Raw genomic sequence first — 20997 nt, forward strand, 5'->3', positions numbered from 1 at the left:
GGCGTTTGGCTATGTCTTTACAGAAAAACCTAACACTCTTAGATTTTAGCCTTTTTTGATATTTTTTATGCAAGAAGAAAAAAAATTAACCCGTGGCGTATGCCTTTGTTTTTTTTTTTTCTTTTCCCTTTTAAGCCTTTTATTGTGGACTGCACAGTGCAGTCCACGGTGAAAAAGCTGACGCATTTAGTTTTTTTTTTAGCCTTTTTCTTTGTTTTTTAATTATTTTTTTATTTAGTTTTTTAATATTAATTTTTTTAATATTTAATTATTAGACTTTTATGACACGGATCCCAGATTTGACGGGTTAACCTGGTTTGACGGGTTAACCCAGTTGATTCATAGTTAATTTAGATTTTTTTTCTCTTTATTCATTAGTTTTTTTTCTTCTTATAGGTTTTTTTTCTTTATTTTTTATTTTTAATTAATATTTTTTTATTTAATTTATTTAATTAATATTAAATTTTTTTCTATTTAGTTATTGTTTGATGCCTTTAGTTTTTATTTTTTTTATTTTTTGCTTTTTTTCTGTTTTTATACCTTTGATTGTGGACTGCACAGTGCAGTCCACAGTGAAAAGTTTGATGCCTTTTGTTTGTTTTTTTTTTCTTTTTAGTTAATTTTTTTCGTTTCATTTAGTTTATTAATGTTAAATTTTTTTATATTTAGTTATCAAACTTTCATGACACGGATCCCGGGTTTGATGAGTTAACCTGGTTTCACAGGTTAGCCCAATTAATTCTGGGTAACCCATCAATTTTTTTTTCCTATTTAGTTATCAAACTTTTACGACACGAATCCAAGGTTTGACGGGTTAACCCAGTTAATTCAAATTTTTTTTTTCTTCGTTAATTTTTTTCTTCCTATTGGTTTTTTTTCCTTTTTAATTAATCTATTTGATTATCGTACTTTTATGACACGACCTTGCAGTCAGACCCACATCCAAGGTTATTGGGTCTGGTATTGTAGTCAAACTCACTTAAACTTGAATCATGCAAGTTTAATATTATTATTAATATTATAAATATTACTCTTGGGTTAGGTGTTGCAGTCAAACCCAAAACTTTTGGGTATAATTTTACAAAAAAATATAATAATTTTAAATTTTAATTTTTTTGATATTTTTTAAGTAAAATTAAATTAACCCGTAGCATTACGCGGGTCATCTAAGTAGTGTGAACTAATTGATAAACGAAATCAACCGTATAATAGACTCAACTGTGAAAGAGTATATATATGTTTAGATCTTTTCCTTTCCCTCCCATCCAAATTTCTTACTTGAAAAACCCCCAGTGTTCATTACAACGTAATCTCATATAAATTTGACCCTTCCATTTTTAAACCCCAAAAAACCAGATTCATTTAAATTTATTATAGCATTATAGCATAAATTAAAAAAAAATCAAACCTTGGAAAAAACCCAAGAAAAGCAGAAACCTTTTTTCGTGATCCAATCTCCAACACGTGCCAAACCTTGTCCGAGGCGGGTAGCGCGGTTGAGCACCACCATCGCCACCACGTTACCTTGCCAAAGATGGGAAGAAACCCGAATCGGAACCCAAATCAAACCGATTGTTGCAACCCGGTTAAAAAACCAGGCCCAGTATCCATAGATCATGTGCTACTGGCATTGAGAGAAACGAAAGAAGAGAGGGATGTTAGGATTAGAAGTTTATTCAGTTTTTTTGATGCAGCTAATTTGGGTTATTTAGATTGTGCGCAGATTGAAGCCGGCTTGTCGGGGCTCCAAATTCCTGCCGGGTATAAATATGCCAAAGAGTTGTTGGAAGTTTGTGATGCAAATCGTGATGGACGGGTTGATTACCAGGAGTTTAGGAGGTATATGGATGATAAAGAAATGGAGTTGTATAGGATCTTTCAAGCTATTGATGTTGAACATAATGGCTGCATTTTGCCTGAGGAGTTATGGGATGCTCTTGTTAAGGCTGGTATTTATTTTCATTTTCTCACTTCTTTTTATTTGGGTTTTTTCGAGCTCTTTCCGAATTGGGTTTTTTATTTTGTTGATTTTTTATTTTTGTATTAGATTTTGAGATTTATTGGGATTTTTTTTGTAGCTTTTGGGGATAATGATTAGGTAGTGATGACAATGGTTGATTATTGCAGTGTTTCAAGTAGTCTAAATTTGTAATCTTAGTAGTTAGTTAAAGGATTTCCTTCTTTAAAATTGTTTTCTAAGCAGTTTGGTGGCTTCTAGATGTCTGCTTTAGTTATTTGAGGGAAATATATGGAAGCAATCGAGAAGCTTTAAGTGTGGATTTTTTTTTGAAGATTGTAGTTGCTATAGGGTATGTTTGTAGGGCATGAAGTGCTTAAGAATTGGGATATAAGTTAGGACATGCTGTATTTGTTTGCTTCAAACTTGCGGAGGCACAGCCCCTGTGGTTCTTTGCAGTGGAAAGATGTCTTTGGTGGTACTTTACTTAATTCCTGTATGAGTTTGCCTGAAATTTGCTGGAAGCACAAAAAATTATCTGGTTTTTTTTGTTAAAATGGTGTTATCGATTGTGAACAAGTCAAATCTTTGGTGAACCTTCCTTAATCAAGCAGAAGTTGCTATGGCGCTTTACAAATCGGAGTTTTTCTTGATTTCAAGTATCCCTTGTTTTCCTCAGTAGTTGCCTTGAATTTTTTAACATTGTAGGATTTTAGTCTTGGAATGTTATAGAACTTGGTATGCCATATCTGCCCCTATCCTATGCGTGTAAGTACAACTGCGCTATTTCACTGTGCTGTTTGTAATTGTTTCTTAATTCTTGAGTTCAGATAATTATGATGAAAATTAATGTTTATGCGTTGTGAGATTTTTCTTTCTTGTTCTTTTTCCCCAAGCTTTCAGTGCAAGCAAAGAATTCACTAGCCCAGTTGCCTTGAATTTTATCCTTTTCTTTTCATCTTATAAGCCCCAGCAGTTTCTTGTTTACAGGGATTGAAATTGATGAGGAGGAGCTTGCCCGTTTTGTAGAGCATGTTGATAAGGATAATAATGGAATTATAACTTTCGAAGAATGGAGAGATTTTCTTTTACTCTATCCTCATGAAGCTACTATTGAAAACATCTACCATCACTGGGAAAGGGTATGCCATGTCGATATTGGAGAGCAAGCTGTTATTCCAGAAGGAATCAGCAAGCATGTTCATAGGAGTAAATATTTTATTGCAGGGGGTATAGCTGGAGCCGCTTCTCGTAGTGCAACTGCTCCTCTTGATCGCCTGAAGGTTGTCCTGCAAGTTCAGACTACCCGTGCTTGTATGGTGCCTGCTATTAACAAGATATGGAAGGAAGAAGGTTTCTTGGGTTTTTTCCGTGGTAATGGGTTAAATGTTTTAAAGGTAGCACCTGAAAGTGCCATCAAGTTTTATGCTTATGAAATGTTAAAGAATGCAATTGGAGAAGTTAAGGGGGGAGACAAGGTTGATATAGGTCCTGGTGGGAGACTTTTAGCTGGTGGTATGGCAGGTGCAGTTGCACAGACTGCTATCTATCCTTTGGATCTTGTGAAAACTCGTTTACAAACTTATGTTTGTGAAGGTGGAAAAGCGCCACATTTGGGAGCACTGACAAAGGATATATGGATTCAGGAGGGACCTCGAGCATTTTATAAAGGTCTCGTGCCGTCTCTTCTTGGCATTATCCCATATGCTGGCATTGACCTTGCTGCCTATGAGACTTTGAAAGATATGTCGAAGACATATATACTGCATGACAGTGGTACATTTTTCTCATGTCTATTTTGTCATTTGATAATTTCCTTTTCTTTCTTGACTTTTGGGGAGTTGTGGTCTGAAAAACTGCGTGTTTTCTACAGAACCTGGTCCCCTTGTTCAATTGTGCTGCGGAACAATCTCAGGTTCCGTGGGAGCAACATGTGTTTACCCCTTGCAGGTTATTAGAACCAGGTAACGTTTTATTTCTTGAAAGTCCTATGCTACCCTTGCTCTTTTTCACTCTGGGGTTTTCCATCTATTCTGCCTTTCCATCTCAACTAGTCTTCAAATCATGTAATATTTATAGTGCTTCCTGTTTTTTCTTATCAGAATGCAAGCTCAACCTCCTAGCAATGCTGCTCCTTACAAAGGGATTTCCGATGTATTTTGGAGGACATTTCAGAATGAAGGTTATAGTGGGTTTTACAAAGGAATTTTTCCAAATCTTCTGAAGGTTGTGCCAGCAGTAAGCATAACGTATATGGTTTATGAGGCTATGAAAAAGAGCCTAGAGCTTGATTAGGGGTTGCAACTGTCATACACTCTGGCATCTAAACTGATGCCAGATCTGGAATAACGTTTATGGTTTATCAATGGTTTTTTGATAACGAAAATTAAGAATAAGATTACTAGTCAAGTAGGTGATACAATTTGCTGAATTATACAATAGGCAGTAATCCCCCTCAGGATTCGGGGCTCATAGTTTTGTCACTGGGAGTTTTTCCCAGATTATTATTTTTTGGCAAGTGTTGACGAACAACTTTTACTTAATTTCTTTGTATCTGGCTGCAAGGTAATACCACAATAGACAAGCGTTATTGTGGTATTACCTTGTTATTTGTATTTAGCTGACGATTACAATACGCTTGTTATTATTTTGTCGAACACCAAAAACCTTTGCACATCATATTTCATTGCATAAACATTGTATTTTACGTAATTTCTTAAAACTCGAGGAATGAATGGAAATGACATGATACTACTGCGCAGCCAAAAGTAGATGGGAGTGGATGATATTGAGCTGACCATGCTGTACGCCATGGCATACAACAGCAAGGTTCTGTCATTTTTTACTCTAGATTCATGCATAAATCATGTCCTGTCTCCAAGATTGACAATCAACATTGTTTGCACTAGTGCTGCGCTCTGTTCTGTTGTATTCGTCAGCTATGATCATGAATCGTTTGTTTTATTGGCCGGTTGGCTAAACATTATGCAACCTTGAGCAGTACTTAGCTTATCTAGCCATTTGTATGGAAGAATTATTTTTATTAACAAAACACGGTATGTCTTGGTCATCATTGGTTTTTTTTTTCAATTTACTTTTAGGTTGATTTGAGAATTCTGATTTATAATTTTTTATTTCGTTTTATGTTGGGTTGTATAGTAATTTTATGAATTTAATTTTTTATTCTTTTTATTTCAAATTTTAATATTAGATTTATTAAAAGTGGAGCTTTGTAATTTTTTTGAATTGCTTTCAATGAATTTATCCTGATCATTGATATTATGATCTGGGTCATGAGTATAACAAGTTAAATGAGGTTGATTCAGGTCCTTTTAATTGTTGTTTTTTCTAATTGTTTTTTCTATTGATTTTGTAAAACTCGGTTCACTTCCCATTGCAAAATACTGTTCGCTATGGTTCAGCCCAACCCGGCTTTTACGTCTCATGATTTTGTTCCTGGCAGCCCATAGATCTCAAAACGCGTCCTACAATAGATACCAACTGTTTTAATATGTACCGACTCTAGACCTTCTTCTCTTGACTTTTAATTTTTTTTATCTTTTTTAATTGATTTGTTTTTCTATTTGATTCTTTAATATTGAGTTGATTGAAAATTAAGTTTTATAATTTTTTTTGATTTATTTTTTATGAGATTAAACTCATGACTCAAGTTATGAATTTGATAGGTTAGCCCGAATTAATTTTGGTAGTTTTTTTTTATTTATTTTTTCAATTTCATCCTTTAATGATGTGTTGATTAGAAATTAATTTTCATAATTTATTTTGATTTATTTTTTATAAGAACATTACTAAAATAAATTCGATATATCATTATTTTAATATTTTTTAAAAAATATTATCTAATATATCATAATATATTCGATGCTCATGATTATTATTGTTTTTTTTTTTTTAGAAAACATGAAAGTAATTCTTGGATTTTTCTTTTTATATTAAAAAAAGATTCATCTAACTCAATGTGCAACATGGCCAATGATGTAGTTTCTACTACATGGCTTGACCAATGTGTCCCTGTTAGAACAGGTGATCCGGTACTGGTGATGACCTTGTGTTATTGAGTTTGTAGGCTGATTATTGATGCCCGAGGACTGAGCTGTTCATTTCTTAACATGCCCTTTAATTCCATGCCCCATTATGTGCTTGTCTGTGTGTGAACCAGCGAAGTTTGAATTACAGGAAATCAAAAGAGGGGAGTATTTTCATGTCTCGATGGTTACGCAGGGATTGAGCTGGAGATTGTTGTGATTGAACAAGAAGGGAGTCTGTGGTAAATCTACAGAACTCAAAGATTTTGTGCATCTGATTAAAGCGGAAAGAAACTAATAATAGCATCAAGTACGTAGAAAACTCATACTAGCATCATGGAAGAAGTCACATTTTACAATAAAAAGTACAGCTCGGCACAGCTTTAACCTACCAGTACAGGAATCTTGGTTGAAAACATAAGCAGTTTATGCCAATGATGGCATGAACACAAAAGAACTAAGAAAACCCAGAAGAAAGGCATGACCTTCCCTTTGCCTTGATGACTTGCCTTGTGTCCCCTTGCATCCAGTGAAGGAAGAAGAGGGTAGTTACATTATCCAACACTTGGGATTCTTAGCACCATCTTCTTCCTCTTCTTTCTCGGCATGGTTCGGTGCTGGAAGGCAATTAGTTCAGACAGAAAGAAACCCGAGGACTTTGGATTTTGCCTTGGTTCAGTCTATCTAATATTCCCAGTATATAAGCCTCTTGGACCCAAGAAACAACAGTGAAAGTAAACACACTTAAATCTTTCTTTAATCCATACTTTACCTAAATTTCCGAACATAAAACCAAAGAGAACAGATCAACAAAGAAAATTAAAACTTGAAAAACTGGTCCCACGAGGCATCATTCTGTAAATGAGACATGCTTATCCCACTAAGGACCATATGATTATTCTTCTTTTATGTAGATTACACTGCTCTTTCAATTGGGTGAGGGATTCCACGTGGAGAAAAGACAGAAAGATGGATAATAAACTGGAGAGTGCCAGAGAAAAAGTCAGAAGACAAGTGTAGGGCTAAGCCATCAAAGAAGGAAGAAAATTGTAAACAATTGAAAGGTAGTTAAAGTTGTTCACGGCAACAAAATAGATAATATACCTCTGCTTTTTACAAGCAAGAAGGGCTTTGCACCGTCCACTTATTACCCCATTTTTGTATTTGGATGTGAGAATCTGTGCGTCAAATAGCACTAATCCATGTCAAGTTGGAGAAGTTTTGAAGCTAAATGTGGAAAGACTGTGCATGGAGAATAGTCAAAAAGGCAAAAGCTAATATTGATGAGAAGTGGTAATGAGTGAGGATATATTTTAATATGTTTCTTCTCTTTGCCCCTTTCAAACAATCGACAGTACCCTTGGATTGTGGAGAGCATGGATAAGCTCTTCTTTTTATATACAAGCAAGATGGCCTTTTCTGCAACTTATAGCTTCATTTTCCCCTTTCAAGTTTCAACTTGTGACTTGTAGTGCAGACTGCAGACAGAAGAGAAAATATTATGATAATACTGAAATGGAAAGATTTCTGCTGCATATATGTAAATAACAGTGAGCCTACTGCATCGATTATATCTTGATTGGACCTCTCGACATAGACACAAGCTGGACAAAAATTTCTCCTCTTTAGAGGACCTAACAGGTAGACATCTAGAAACTATAATTGTCGACTCACCTTTTACGTGCTTGCAGATGCGGCCAAAAACCATAAATGTAGATAGACTGTGGTCGCTCTATGCTTTTTTTCCTGGACCACTCCCAAAATGGAAAGTGTTACAAGGGACTGGCGAAATCAAGCCCAGAAAGTATTTGCTTTCTAACAGTGTCCTGTCCACTCAGGCCCTCCTTACTCCTCTGAGGCCCATTTTAACTTTGGATTCTGGGAAATATAGATAAAATAAATTATTTAATTTCAAAGCTAGTACAATAAGGTGGACGTGCCGGAGTGGTTATCGGGCATGACTAGAAATCATGTGGGCTCTGCCCGCGCAGGTTCGAATCCTGCCGTTCACGTTCTTTTTCCTTTTCTAGCTTTTTAAACCACGATTATGCATGCCGATCGCCAAACCATCGAGCGGAGCCTAATTTGCAAAGTTTTTGCATGTAAAAACTAAAAAGAAAGAGCAAGAGACAGTGAGGAGAAGAAACCACTTCTCAACACTCTAAAAACTGAATGTTAATCAGCAGCAGCAGCAATCACATAACACCACAAAATTATCACTCAATAATCATCAAATTAATCAAACAATGCAAAACAATCTCACAGCTCCACCAACTCCATGCTTACACCATCACAAACACACCCCTTTCTTTCCACTCCTCTCCTTCCCTTTTAACCAAATTCCTCTACACTCTCACCACCAAAGCCAAATCTAAATCCTCCACTTCTCTACTACACTACGCAAAATCTATATTCAATTCTATACAAAACCCATCTACATTTTGTTACAATACTATCATAAGAGTCCACACTCTCCTCTCTTTCCCTATCCCTGCCCTCCATTTCTTTACTCAAATGCGCCGTCTTTCTGTCCCTCTTGATTCTCATTCTTTCCCTTTTACCCTCAAAGCCTGCGCGCAGCTTGGCGGGGTTTTTTCAGCGCGTTGTCTTCATTGTCAAGTTCTGAAATTTGGGTTCTTGTCGGATTTGTATGTTATGAATTCTCTTATTCATGGGTATATGGTTTCTGATATGTCAAATGATGCTTACAAGGTATTCGATGAAAGTCCTCAACGAGATGTGGTTTCTTATAATGTGTTGATTGATGGGTTCGTTAAGGCTGGTGATGTTGTGAAAGCTAGGGAGTTGTTTGATTTAATGCCTGTGAGGGATTCTGTTTCTTGGAATACGATTATAGCTGGGTGTGCAAAAGGAGATTATTGTGAGGAGGCTATTGAATTGTTTGATTTTATGATGGATTTAGAGATTAGGCCTGATAATGTTGCATTGGTCTCAACGCTTTCTGCTTGTGCACAGCTAGGAGAACTTGAAAAGGGAAAGAAAATTCATGATTATATTGAAAGGAATGCGATGAAAGTGGATACCTTTTTGTCAACTGGGTTGGTTGATTTCTATGCAAAATGCGGGTGCGTTGACATTGCTTTAAAGATATTTGACTCGAGTTCAGACAAAAATCTGTTTACTTGGAATGCAATGCTTGTTGGCCTTGCAATGCATGGGTATGGTGAGTTATTGTTGGAGTACTTCTCGCGAATGATAGAGGCTGGGGTAAAACCAGATGGGATTAGCATTTTAGGAGTTTTGGTAGGGTGCAGTCATAGTGGTCTCGTAGATGAAGCAAGGAAGCTTTTTGATGAGATGGAATCTGTTTATGGAGTCCCTCGAGAGCCAAAGCATTACGGGTGTATGGCTGATTTGCTTGGGCGGGCTGGGTTGATTAAAAAAGTGATGGAAATGATAAAGGATATGCCCAGCGGAGGTGATATGTCTGTGTGGAGTGGTTTGCTGGGAGGATGTCGAATTCACGGGGATGTTGAGATTGCAGAGAAAGCAGCGAAGCACTTGATGGAGTTGAAACCCGATGATGGTGGGGTTTATTCAATTTTGGCTAATGTTTATGCTAATGCAGAACGATGGGAAGATGTAATGAATATCAGGAGATCATTGAGCAGTAATAGGGTGGTAACGAAGATTGCTGGTTTTAGCTTGATTCAATTGGATGGGGTTGCACATGAGTTTATCGCAGGGGATAGCTTGCATTCTGAAAGTGATAAGATATATTTGGTTTTAAATGGAATAAGAGAACATCAAAGTGAACTGAGCTAGATGCCTGAACTTTCAGAATTGGAACACGTATTTGCAACATCTGCATTAGCTATATTGGAAGGGAATTTTATATCTGCAAAAATGACCATCAGCTTGTGATACACGGAGACAGCTGGCTGTTAAGCTAGAAATTCTTGAATGGGAACAAATATGTGGGTGCTCTTACAATTGGATGACTTTTCTAATCAAAACATACATATGCAATTATCGGCGGCGTTACTCAGGACAGTCACCCTGTAAAAGAAAGACAACTGTAGTGGAAATGCAAGTTGCGAACTTTCAAACTTCTTCCATCAACAGTGGAAAGCCAATTTTTTCAAGACATTAGCTACTGTCCAAGCAACCACTTATCTCAATGCCAACTGACCACACATCATAAAAGGCAACCAATCCTGTGGCAAGAATGGGTATATATTGTGCGGCATAGCAGAGATCTGTACATTGATTGTGCAGAAGGCAATCTGCAGTATGAATATGATTTCGTGTCTACTTGATATGTTCAATTACTAAAGAAAATAAAGAGCTTCAGAGCTTCCCTCCGGAAACTTGCCAGGTTGCCATAGCGCGTTGCTCATCTTCAGGTAGCCTGTTATGACTGATCACGCCCTGCTTGTACCTAGAATACAAAAGTAGAATGATTCAAAAGTTCTAATGAAAATTTTTGAAGCTTTTTCCTGATTGGGTACTGAGAAATGGACTTTGTCCTCGTGGCGATATAAACCGATTGACATGACTCTGAAATGAATTATAAAAACCCTTGGTCATTGGCTGTATGCTCCTCACTTGATGCACTGATAAGGTCTAAAAATGTGCTAGTAGTTGGAGCAGCTAACCAATACTGTGCGTGTCTTCAGGAAAACAACTTGACTGTTTGGAAACTTGTACTGGAACCTGAAGAATCGACGTGCCTCACCAAGGCTTGAAATTGAAAGCTGAAACCATACACCTCAGCTCTAAGCGGGAACATGAGCTGCCACTTTGTAAGGCACTATGCAATTAGGATAACTATCGGTTCAGCTTCTACGTAGTGTAACATGGTTCCAGAAACTCTTCTAGCCTCCTGTCTATATATGCCAACAGGAATCTTAGAACAACTACCAAGCATGGCCAAGAACCCTTTCTAGGTTCTATGAAATAAGTAGAACTCTTCACAACACATCTAGCTCTCCTTACAACCTAATCATGGCTTTTAGATCAACTGTAAGTGATTGCTAATTATCTGTTCATTTCTTAAAGTTATTTCCTGACTTGATTGCTACATTCTGCAGGGTTACTGGAAATGGTTGACAAGTCGGTTAAGAGGAAATGCACATGCAACATCAACCTCGCCAAAAAGGCAGGTGTATGCAGGACCAGCAGCTGATTTTGGCTATCTTGATCTTGTTGAAGAGGTGAGGAAGACGTCAGTGAAGGCTGATTTCACATACACCGGGGTTAATAATTTTACAAATCTCACTGGGTTTAGTAGCCTCCACAAAACAGCAGCTGCTGAAAGCACCAAATGTTCGTGTCAAAAAGAAGTTAAGGGAAACAATTCCTGTAGTGGTGGTACCAGATAAAGTGGTTGACGAGGGCAAGAAATTCGTTGAGAAATCCTTCTACAGGAAGGCAGCTCACGTTCAGGAGTTTGAGATTGGTATTCAGTATATGCCTAATCCCATTTGCAAAGATGTTTACGCTCACCCTCTCAAAGCAGAGACACTAAAATCTGTGGGAATAGAACCTCAGCAGCTTTGATGCATTTTCCTTTACCTTTTTGTAGATTTAGGCACTTGTTTTCAATCTTTTTTACAAACTTTTTTTTCCTCTTTATCTTACCAAAGCTCGAGGCGAAATTTCTGTACTCATTGTAAATTTCACCCTAGTTAGTGATGAATGCAATGGTATGTAGATGAGGTTACTTTAATGAGATAGCTAATATTAATTTCATTGTGAAATATTAATTTGTTCTTAGGTTTCTAATTCTATAGGGCTAGTTTCAGAATGCTGCTATGCTCCTTGCCTTGTTTCTGGTCTGATTTTGTTGCGTTATTCTATTAGGTTACTTTTGTCAGCTGAAGGAAGGAGTCGTTTCGTTTCTAGGTTTCCAACTCCAATCTCCTGCAATTCCAATTCTTCCGAGAAAAATAGATAATGCATTTGTTGCAGGGGATGGCTTGCATTAGCATCCTGTGAACGGTTTGCATGTATTTGGTCCAAGTGAGAAAAATTTATTCATTAAATTGCTGGATCTGGATATTGTAGAGCAAAAGAGCCCGAAGGACTCCTACCATGCACTCTTGTGGGCATCTCTGTCTGCCCCAACTGACCAGCTCATGCAGAGAAGTTGGAGCAATGAAGTTATTATACAGAGTTGGGGCTGGTGGGAGGGAGTCATATCCATATCCTTTGCAATCTGATCACAGAAACTTCTCTTTAAGAGTTTAGACGATTAAGGTTTATCAGGAAACAATAGTAGAGTTGAGCTTTGCTCCCCGCTAAAAAGGCCAGCCCAGTTTTCCTTTCCTTGAACAAGAAAATGTCATGTTATTACCACAGGCCTGCCTTATTACCACTGGTACTGTAGCGGGACATGACGTGCCACTTCCTGAGCCTTCTACTTGATGCTGTCTACTCTAACACTTCGAGGGTACGTGGCAGTATGACAGTTGTTTTTTCTTTTTATTTTAAAATATATTAAAATACTATTTTTTTATTTTTTAAAAATTATTTTTAAAATTAATATATTAAAATAATTTAAAATATCTAAACCATATTAATTTAAATTAAAATAAAAATTTTCAAAAACACTTTCCAACCCCACACTGCCGACAGCAACAGTCCCTGCAGATTCCACACTCTGCTACGTGGCTCTAGAACTCTCTCCGTCTAATCACCCTCTCCTTTTTATACCCTCAAGAACCCATATCCTTCACCTCAGCAAGCAAACAAGCAAAGCAAAGCCAAGAATCTTGAAATATTTACCTAATCTTTGTGTTTCCCTCTTCAGGAATCCCACCCAGCAATAACATGGCTTTTAGATCAATGGTGGGTGAATTATCATTTTTATTGCAATCTTTATAACGTTTAAGTGTACTTTACATGTTTGCTTAGTCCCTGACTAAATTTGTTCCTATGGTTTGCAGGGATATTGGAAATCAATAGCTAGTCGCTTAAGTGGAACAACAACCTATGCAACCTCAACCCCGCCAAAACTGAAATCATATGCACCAACAGCTGATCAGTTTGGACATCACTATCATCAAGAAAGCAAGCATGGCAAGAAGGTGAGAGGTGACTTTGTGCCAGTTTATGTGGCAATAGGGATGATAGCTGTATCAATATCACTTGGTCTTTACACTGCCAAGCAACAAGTACTGTATGCACCTAATGTTCGCGTAAGGAAGAAGACTAGAGAGACCATACCTGAAGTGGTTGATCCAGATAAAGTGGTGGATGAAGCTGATAAGTTCATAAAGAAATCATTTTTCAGGAAAGTAGCACATGTTCAAGAGTTTGATCATTATGGACTTGAGTATTTGCCTGATCCTGCTCGTAAAGATGCTTTTGCACGTAAGCCTCGTGCTGAGACCCTTAAAGATGTAGGGGTCGATCCTAAACTACAGCTTTGAGCTGCTATGGAATACGCATCTCTTCTTCTTTGGAAAGATGGGATCAACCCCTTTTTAGCTTGAGAGGGAGGCTCTAGGACCTCCTTGCTTAATCAGCCAGTGTGATTGTAAATAGAAGTAATTGAAATAATGTTGGTGTTTCTTCAATTACCCTCCCTGATCATTGGATAATGTCAGTTCTCATGTCTTATCAGTCTGTGTCAACTGCTAGCTGGTTCCAAGCCTACATGACGAGATAAGGATAGACTGTGCAAGACCAATGCGGTATGGTATAGATAAAGAAAGCTGTATAGGGTTGGGTAGCTACACAAAATAACGAATGTAGATGAGGCAAAAAAAAGAGGAGAAATGTAAAGGAAAATGCGCATCCGGGGAATCGAACCCCGGTCAGTACCGTGGGAGGGTACTATGATACCACTACACTAGATGCGCTTATTGATCTTTTTGTGGTGTATATATATATTATTATGTTACATAATAAATAGTATTTCAATAACAGACTCCTATGTTAAGTATTGAGTATGAATATGATAGTAACTCGGCTCGAATATCCATCATAATATTCAAATTCTTCTTTGTATGATGTGATAATAGGTGTGAATAATTTTTGTCATTCTCTATATAATATTATTTAATATGAAGCTATGTGTATAAACATATTCAAAATCAAATTATTCGAAACAAATTCTAAATGGAGATATTAAATTACAAGGAAGATGTCTTTTGTAACCCATCAAATAAATGTGAAGTACATTTATAACAATTAAAATTATCGTATCCAAATATTTTTTTTTTATTATTAATGTGGGTATCTGGATTAGCTTACACACATCTCAACTAATTTTATGAATCCTAAAATTAACGATCATGTAAGTCTCTTATAGCTGTAAGAAAAACAAATTCAAAATAAATAAATTCAAAAATTATTCAGTTAAGCTACATCCTCGATAAGTTTATCTTGAATGGTTAAAAACTCATACAATAACCCGTTTTATACAGTGATGATTAATTAATGTTCTGAACATCAATTTTGAGAGCCAACCCCTGGTGGCATAAAAATGGCTTATCCCCCGGACAATGCTCTTGACTCTTGTGAGATCAGTGGTATCATCAGGCGTCCATTTTCACAAGTCAGCGAAAGAGAGAATGAGAGAACGAAGAACAACAAAAGGCTGGAATATAAATTGACAAAAGCCCAGTGGCCCAGTAATAAAACTTGAATGATAAGATGGAATATTTTATAATCTCTTCATAATCCAATCCTTAAATGGATTTAACCCCGAAATCTTTTTTGTCGTGATATTGCTGGACCAACTTGACGTGGGACTCATGACACCTTGATTCTCGATGGATTTAGATTAGATGCGAAAGCATTTTCCCGGTCAGATTATAAGGATGTGTTTATAGTGGAGAATGGACAGTAAAATGCATATCTCTGTTTGCTTTTGGTATTAACTAAGATTCGATTATAGACATGAGAGATAATGTATTGGTTATACAGAGATTCGACGAGAATTTTGACAGCAAGTGGGCAAACCAGTCTATATAGACTCCTTGAAGGTTCATATTTTAGTATAGCCAATGAAGAAGGCTGAATTTCATGGATATTAATCAAATGGTTGGAGAAGCTTTCAAGGGAGATAGAAAGCTTAGCCCCCAATGGCCAATGGCATGTATACATTCAATAAATTTAACTGGATGCATGGCTGGAAATTAGGTTTCAACTTTGCAGACTTCAGAGAGATTATATGTTAAGGGAAGAGCAGATATAAAGAGCCTGCACTTTCGAACATAAAGTCTTGGCAAAATCCTCTCGGGAATCTTTTAGCTCGGAGCAGAATTTTATGAACAATTCCATAAGTAAATTTAGTTTTTGTATGGCGCTAACTGATTCACCTCACAAATGGTTGGCTACAACGTTTTTTAAGATCTTAGAGATTCAACTATCACTTACTAATAGATGGAAGATCATATCTAGACTTTCAAGCTCTTCCCTACCATGGACTGGATGTATATATGGATGGTGAGAGAGCAGCAGGGAGCCATAACCTACATATACTAGATGGCTAATTAAATACCATTTTTTATGCTAGTTTAGTTATCATGCCACTGCTACATCTCTCCAAAGGGTCATTGCCATGGCAGCTACGCAAGTAATCATACGCTAATCGAATGTTTACCTATTCCTCATCTCATTATAATTTCCTTTCTGACATTTTAAGGGAAACATTTATAATTTTTTTCCATATTCATATAGTTCTATAATGAATGTTTTACAACTAGCAAGGCTCTGGCCTGGTGCAACACCGGCGTAAGAATTCATGAACCACTCTTGTGATGTAATTGCAGAGTGATTGTCTCACGAAAACGAAGGGGTCACTCGCCAGTGGCTGCTAATATTCAGAATCCCATTGAAATTTACATGTAAAGAATCGTGTGTTTAAGCATCACTTTTGTCGCACGAGCCTAGAAAGTGCAAATTCTAGTATGAACAAATCAGGAATCGCTGTGGATATTAATTCCCTGGCCAAGACCCCTTTTTTCACAATGTAATTGTCCTAACCTCCTTATGTCCATTAACAACAAAATTCTCATCACTAACAGCTATCATGACCAACTTTGATGGGGTCGTCAAGCAGATTTAGCTCTCGCGTTAAACTCGAAGAAGTAGTATATTTGTTCTTGAGCCAGGAATTGTTTTCCCTACCTAGTTACCTACACGGAACTGTTCTTGTAGCCATTATGGTGGTCAAATGTCATCACCACTTGGAAGGGGCGCTGTGTGATACGTTTCTTGGATGGTTATTTTTCGATAACTTCCCTGTGATTAATGAATTTTTTAAAAAACTTAAGGCCACAAGAGCAAGGTCTTGTGGCCTGTAGACTCATTGAAATCGCAGGCAAGATTCTTGTCCTTCTTTCTTGGACTCTTAAACAAATCTCTTTTTCTTCCCGTTAATTCATTGGAAAATTACATGAGATTTCTGAAGTCTCAATTTGTCTTTTGCTCAACATGGATAAGATGAAATAAATTAATGGCAAGTAGCACAGCGTACTCTGTATAAATGGTGCCTATGATTCCCTCTGACCAGCACACTCCATGGTTCTCTATTCATAAGAATGTTGGAAATCCAACTTTTTCTGAACTCTCTCCCTCAACTGCTATTCTAGAGCTTCCTGAGCTAACCCTTGTGTTTCTGTGTAGCAGTCAAGGTGGGAGGCTCAGAAAATGTTGGTTTCTTAGCTTTTCATCACATGAGGCTGTTTTCATTAGGTAATGAAGGCAAGCACTGGTTCTGATCGCCACAGTGACATATATCAAGTATATTTAGCAGCTGACACCATATAAATCTCACTCTCACCATTTCTTTCTCCGATTACTTTGCATCACATTCTATTCTAGCACTAGACAATGCCTTGAGTCTTGCTGTTGTTCTGCATTCTGTAAGCACATGTATAATGTCATTGGATTTCCCTGGAAAAAGGAGATGAAAAGAAGTTAAGGTTGAGTCTACCAACTCCATAGTCTATAATTTAATTTCTATTCTCAACTGTTATTGTTGTTGCTTTTAATGACTAACTCCTTTACATTTAGAAAAGTTAAGCTCGACCAGAATTTTCTTATGAAGTTTCCTTGGCTAGTTGCTCAAGAACTAATCTGTTGAGAGCGTTTCAATTTTTTTTCACTTGGAATAGATAGAGCAGCAGAAGAAATGGCTTCTGCACTGTGTAAAAATATTGGGCGCTATTTGTAAGAATGGGCCAAAGGCCACAATGGGTCTACACACCAAATTGGTTTGACCAAGTCAAGCCCATCTCTGAAAAATCACCGATTTCCTCCTTCCATATTCCAGAAAAGGCCGTCATACAACAAAATTGCTGGTAGTTACACGTGGCGAGAAATCATTGGTCGAATTCACGTGGCGCGTACTTTCATTGGCTAAACCAAAGGAATGACGAGCATCTTCAGATCCAAAATCTCACACTATATGTCTTCACCCTCTCTCAGTAACATAAACAAAGTCCAGCTGATCGAGCCTCGTCTCTCTCAGTTGATCTAGTGTTAGATCGGAAAAGATCGAATAATCATTAGATTTAGGTTTCTTGAGAGGACGAAGGAGAAAATGAGAGAAGCGAAACGTATCACTCTTCGATTGGCGATTGTGTTGTTGTTAGCTTTCGTTTCTTTCAATCAGCTCTTTGCTGACGATGATACGGTAATTATTGTTGATTAGCTTAATCACCTTCTCTTAAGCTGTAAATTAATCATTAATGTGTGTGTTTGTTCATGGATATCTGATGATTTTTTTTTTAATCTTTTGTCTGTGTAGATCTTTCATGAGACGTTTGACGAGTCGTTCAGTGGAAGATGGATTGTTTCGGAGAAAGAAGACTATAAAGGTAAAAAAAACCAAGTGATTTACCGTTTAGTTTATTTTGGATCTGAAGTGTGTAATTTGTTTTGTTTTGTTTTGTTTGTGTGGTTATTGTGGATTTTTTTTAATTTTGTTTTTAATTGTAATTATGAGCGTGTGAAAGCTGAATTTTTTTCTATTTTTACCTATTTGTTAAATAATAATGAATAGCTTGCTTTAATTAATTTCAATTATGTAACTGAATTTATTTCTGTGATTTTGCTTTTCTTAGGCACAATATTTAATATTGGTAAAATATTTAGAAAGGAAAATAAAAATCTTTGATCATAACTGTTTGTAATTACTATTTTGAGAGATGAATCTATTATCGGACTAGACCCGTTTGTTTTGCTGGTTGTTCACTGTGTTTTGGGTTTTTAGGGGTGTGGAAGCGTGAAAAGAGTGAGGGACATGATGATTATGGACTTCTTGTGAGTGAGCCGGCTAAGAAGTATGCCATTGTGAAGGAACTCGATGAGCCTGTGAGTCTTAAGGATGGAATTGTCCTCCAATTTGAGACTCGCCTTCAGAGTGGGCTTGAATGTGGTGGTGCGTATTTGAAATATCTCCGACCACAGGAGGCTGGGTGGGTGCCCAAGGGGTTTGACAGTGAGTCTCCTTATTCGATTATGTTTGGACCTGACAAATGTGGTACCACAAACAAGGTTCATTTTATCTTGAAGCATAAAAACCCAAAGAGTGGGGAGTATGTTGAGCATCACCTCAAGTTCCCACCTTCCGTTCCACACGACAAGCATACTCATGTGTACACCGCCATCTTGAAATCTGACAATGAGTTGCAAATTCTGGTTGATGGAGAGGAGAAGAAGAAGGCAAACTTCCTCACATCTGATGATTTTGAGCCCCCACTTGTCCCTGCCAAGACAATTCCTGATCCAGATGACGTGAAACCTGAGGATTGGGATGAGAGAGCAAAAATTCCTGATCCTGAGGCAGCGAAGCCAGAGGACTGGGACGAGGATGCACCTCTTGAAATTGTAGATGAGGATGCTGTGAAACCTGAAGGTTGGTTGGATGATGAGCCTGAGGAGATTGATGATCCTGAAGCTACAAAACCAGAAGATTGGGATGAAGAGGAGGATGGTGAATGGGAGGCACCCAAGACTGATAACCCAAAGTGTGAGGAAGCCCCTGGTTGTGGTGAATGGAAGAAACCAATGAAGAGAAATCCAGCATACAAGGGAAAATGGCATGCTCCACTTATTGACAACCCCAACTACAAGGGTATCTGGAAGCCTCAGGATATTCCAAACCCCGACTACTTTGAGCTTGACCAGCCTGACTTTGAGCCCATTGCTGCTGTTGGTATTGAGATCTGGACAATGCAGGATGGCATATTGTTTGACAATATCTTGGTTGCAAAGGATGAGAAGGCTGCAGCTTCAATTAGGGATACAACATGGAAGCCAAAGTTTGATGCTGAGAAGGAGAAACAGAAGGCTGAGGAAGCAGCTACTGGCACTGATGGTCTTGCTGGCTTCCAGGTAATGCGCCGTGCAGTCTTTGCTTTTATTTGCTGTTTTTATTGATTGCTATGTTGGGATCATAATCTAAGCCATAATTTTAATTCTGCAGAAGAAGGTGTTCGAACTCCTATACCAGGCTGCTGAGCTCTCTTTCCTAAGCAAGCACAAGGACAAAATTATTGTAAGTTAAATACTTAACCTGGTTACTTCCTGTCTAAAGTTTGTGGGTCATTCATGAATTTGTCCTCAATTATGCAATTTCCATGCAGGAACTCATCGAGAAGGCAGAGAAACAACCGAACATCACAATTGGTGTCCTTGTCTCCGTTGTGGTGGTGATCCTTACTCTTTTCTTCAGGATAATTTTTGGTGGAAAGAAGGTGAGTCCTGAAATCTCAGTCAACCCTCTTATTTTTCTCACTTTAGCCGCTTCTTTCTCCAGAGATTGATCGGAGACTGATGTTTATGTCATTGTGTTTGTAGGCTAAGGTGGAGAAGAAACCTGAGCCAGTTGCGGAGACATCCAACAAGGAAGGAAGCAGCAGCGGCGATGAGAAGAAAGAAGAGACTGAGGCCGAGAATGAAGCTGCTGCTCCTGCTCGCAGGAGGCCATCGAGGCGTGAGAACTGAAAGATGAGATCAGAGGGCAGAGAATGCTTAACAATATTCACTTTTTGTAGAACTTGAGCTTAGTTGTTTTTCTCTGGATGCGTTCATGGCTATATTTTATAAAAAAACATGGGAGATGTATCAGAGTGCAAATGACTTCACCTGTCAGTCTTCGAACAGACTGACAGTTGCCTTCCCAAGCTTTAGCCCTTTTCCTGCAAGTAATTAATTAAGCTCCATATAGTTTCATGGGCTTGGTACTAATGCATTCTTAGAATCATACCTATTTTACACATGGCCACTAGTTGGAAGAAGCACTACTATAGATGGCAAAAAAATTTAAAAACTCCCTTCGAATCAACGATGGGATAATTAAAAGAAAAGCTAAAATGGATGAATAGTTTTATTGTAGCTTTAAACAAAGGTTGTTGCTTATTGCTACTGTAAAAATATTTTTTTACTTTTAAACAGTAAAAATTTAAGTTTTTGAAGTGGGGGGTGTTGTTGGTCTTTTTCACTTTCTTATTAGTCGTACAAGAGTATGTGTCTTTTTCTATTTTTTTATAAAGTAAAAGTACTTTTCTACTCCCAGAATTAATAAAATTTATAACTGTTAACTAATGGTTTTTTTAATTTTTTATAAGCTTCTTACACAGTAGAAATATTTTTTTGTCCCTGAGATCGAAAATTAGTTAAGTTGCTGGGCAAAGATGTTTACGGTTTTTTCATGATTCATGTATAATAAAATCACGCTTTTAACCTTTAAAATGATTTTAAAAAAAAATAAATTTTGCCATGAGGGGTATTTTAATATTTTTTATATTGGTATTTTGTGAGCGTTTTGATATTTTCACGTTTTCTTTTCAGTTTTTTTTTAGGAATCTGTTGGCGTGCGTTCCAAATGCGTCAATGAATAAGTGTCATCCGCGTCATTCAGCTTGTGCCATCCGCGTCATTCAGTTGGCACATGTGACATCACCCGCTGATGAAATCTGGTTATTTGTTGTCTTATTGGACATGCTATCATTTTTGCCCCATGGTGTAGTGCATGTAGATGTGTTGTGGTCTTTTGTTTTTTTTGTTCTT

At 37.4% G+C, this 20997-nt stretch overlaps 5 protein-coding genes, 1 long non-coding RNA gene and 2 other non-coding genes across 11 annotated transcripts; 6 read left to right on the top strand and 2 right to left on the bottom strand.

The window, feature by feature from the left end:
• Positions 1-1241: 1241 nt before the first annotated feature.
• Positions 1242-4636, top strand: LOC7484899 (calcium-dependent mitochondrial ATP-magnesium/phosphate carrier protein 2). The gene is made up of 4 exons (XM_002318149.4): positions 1242-1949; positions 2948-3733; positions 3831-3921; positions 4060-4636. The coding sequence occupies exons 1-4, from the start codon at positions 1535-1537 to the stop codon at positions 4250-4252; spliced, it is 1485 nt and encodes a 494-aa protein (XP_002318185.3). The 5' UTR covers positions 1242-1534; the 3' UTR covers positions 4253-4636.
• A 1678-nt stretch (positions 4637-6314) lies between these two features.
• LOC112323573 (uncharacterized) lies at positions 6315-7469 on the bottom strand. Its single transcript, XR_008056903.1, has 2 exons — positions 7108-7469; positions 6315-6775 (listed from the first exon to the last, which is right to left on the bottom strand). It is a non-coding gene; the product is annotated as an uncharacterized LOC112323573 (long non-coding RNA).
• Positions 7470-7933: 464 nt separating this feature from the next.
• TRNAS-AGA (transfer RNA serine (anticodon AGA)) lies at positions 7934-8015 on the top strand. Its single transcript has one exon. It is a non-coding gene; the product is annotated as a tRNA-Ser (tRNA).
• On the top strand, positions 8007-11726 carry LOC7484900 (pentatricopeptide repeat-containing protein At5g61800). Of its 4 annotated transcripts, none has more exons than XM_024582818.2 (2): positions 8007-10989; positions 11058-11726. In XM_024582818.2, the coding sequence occupies exon 1, from the start codon at positions 8176-8178 to the stop codon at positions 9787-9789; it is 1614 nt and encodes a 537-aa protein (XP_024438586.2). In that variant the 5' UTR covers positions 8007-8175; the 3' UTR covers positions 9790-10989; positions 11058-11726. The 4 variants fall into 4 exon arrangements, with proteins under 4 accessions (XP_024438586.2, XP_024438587.2, XP_002318186.4 ...); XM_024582819.2 differs by having other exon boundaries at positions 8007-10769; XM_002318150.4 differs by having other exon boundaries at positions 8007-10370; positions 10644-11726.
• LOC7484901 (uncharacterized) lies at positions 10972-11526 on the top strand. The gene is made up of 3 exons (XM_052445826.1): positions 10972-10989; positions 11058-11180; positions 11272-11526. The coding sequence occupies exons 1-3, from the start codon at positions 10972-10974 to the stop codon at positions 11524-11526; spliced, it is 396 nt and encodes a 131-aa protein (XP_052301786.1).
• Positions 11727-12650: 924 nt separating the features above from the next.
• On the top strand, positions 12651-13547 carry LOC7484902 (uncharacterized). The gene is made up of 2 exons (XM_006376875.3): positions 12651-12816; positions 12915-13547. The coding sequence occupies exons 1-2, from the start codon at positions 12799-12801 to the stop codon at positions 13398-13400; spliced, it is 504 nt and encodes a 167-aa protein (XP_006376937.2). The 5' UTR covers positions 12651-12798; the 3' UTR covers positions 13401-13547.
• Positions 13548-13761: 214 nt separating this feature from the next.
• On the bottom strand, positions 13762-13832 carry TRNAG-CCC (transfer RNA glycine (anticodon CCC)). Its single transcript has one exon. It is a non-coding gene; the product is annotated as a tRNA-Gly (tRNA).
• Positions 13833-17377: 3545 nt separating this feature from the next.
• LOC7484903 (calnexin homolog) lies at positions 17378-20175 on the top strand. The gene is made up of 6 exons (XM_002318153.4): positions 17378-17617; positions 17732-17801; positions 18197-19320; positions 19412-19483; positions 19572-19682; positions 19786-20175. The coding sequence occupies exons 1-6, from the start codon at positions 17525-17527 to the stop codon at positions 19930-19932; spliced, it is 1617 nt and encodes a 538-aa protein (XP_002318189.3). The 5' UTR covers positions 17378-17524; the 3' UTR covers positions 19933-20175.
• The last annotated feature ends 822 nt before the right edge of the window (positions 20176-20997 follow it).

The sequence above is a fragment of the Populus trichocarpa genome, chromosome 12 (assembly GCF_000002775.5).
Source record: "Populus trichocarpa isolate Nisqually-1 chromosome 12, P.trichocarpa_v4.1, whole genome shotgun sequence".
Lineage (NCBI taxonomy): Eukaryota > Viridiplantae > Streptophyta > Magnoliopsida > Malpighiales > Salicaceae > Populus > Populus trichocarpa.

Coding starts and splice junctions, on each gene's coding strand:
- LOC7484903 (XM_002318153.4), top strand. CDS start 17,525: ATGAGAGAAGCGAAACGTATCACTCTTCGATTGGCGATTGTGTTGTTG. Junction 19,484..19,571: donor AGCACAAGGACAAAATTATT/GTAAGTTAAATA, acceptor ATTTCCATGCAG/GAACTCATCGAGAAGGCAGA. Junction 19,683..19,785: donor TAATTTTTGGTGGAAAGAAG/GTGAGTCCTGAA, acceptor TTGTGTTTGTAG/GCTAAGGTGGAGAAGAAACC.
- LOC7484900 (XM_024582818.2), top strand. CDS start 8,176: ATGTTAATCAGCAGCAGCAGCAATCACATAACACCACAAAATTATCAC.
- LOC7484901 (XM_052445826.1), top strand. Junction 11,181..11,271: donor ATCTTGATCTTGTTGAAGAG/GTGAGGAAGACG, acceptor TCCACAAAACAG/CAGCTGCTGAAAGCACCAAA.
- LOC7484899 (XM_002318149.4), top strand. CDS start 1,535: ATGGGAAGAAACCCGAATCGGAACCCAAATCAAACCGATTGTTGCAAC. Junction 3,734..3,830: donor ATATATACTGCATGACAGTG/GTACATTTTTCT, acceptor TGTTTTCTACAG/AACCTGGTCCCCTTGTTCAA. Junction 3,922..4,059: donor TTGCAGGTTATTAGAACCAG/GTAACGTTTTAT, acceptor TTTTCTTATCAG/AATGCAAGCTCAACCTCCTA.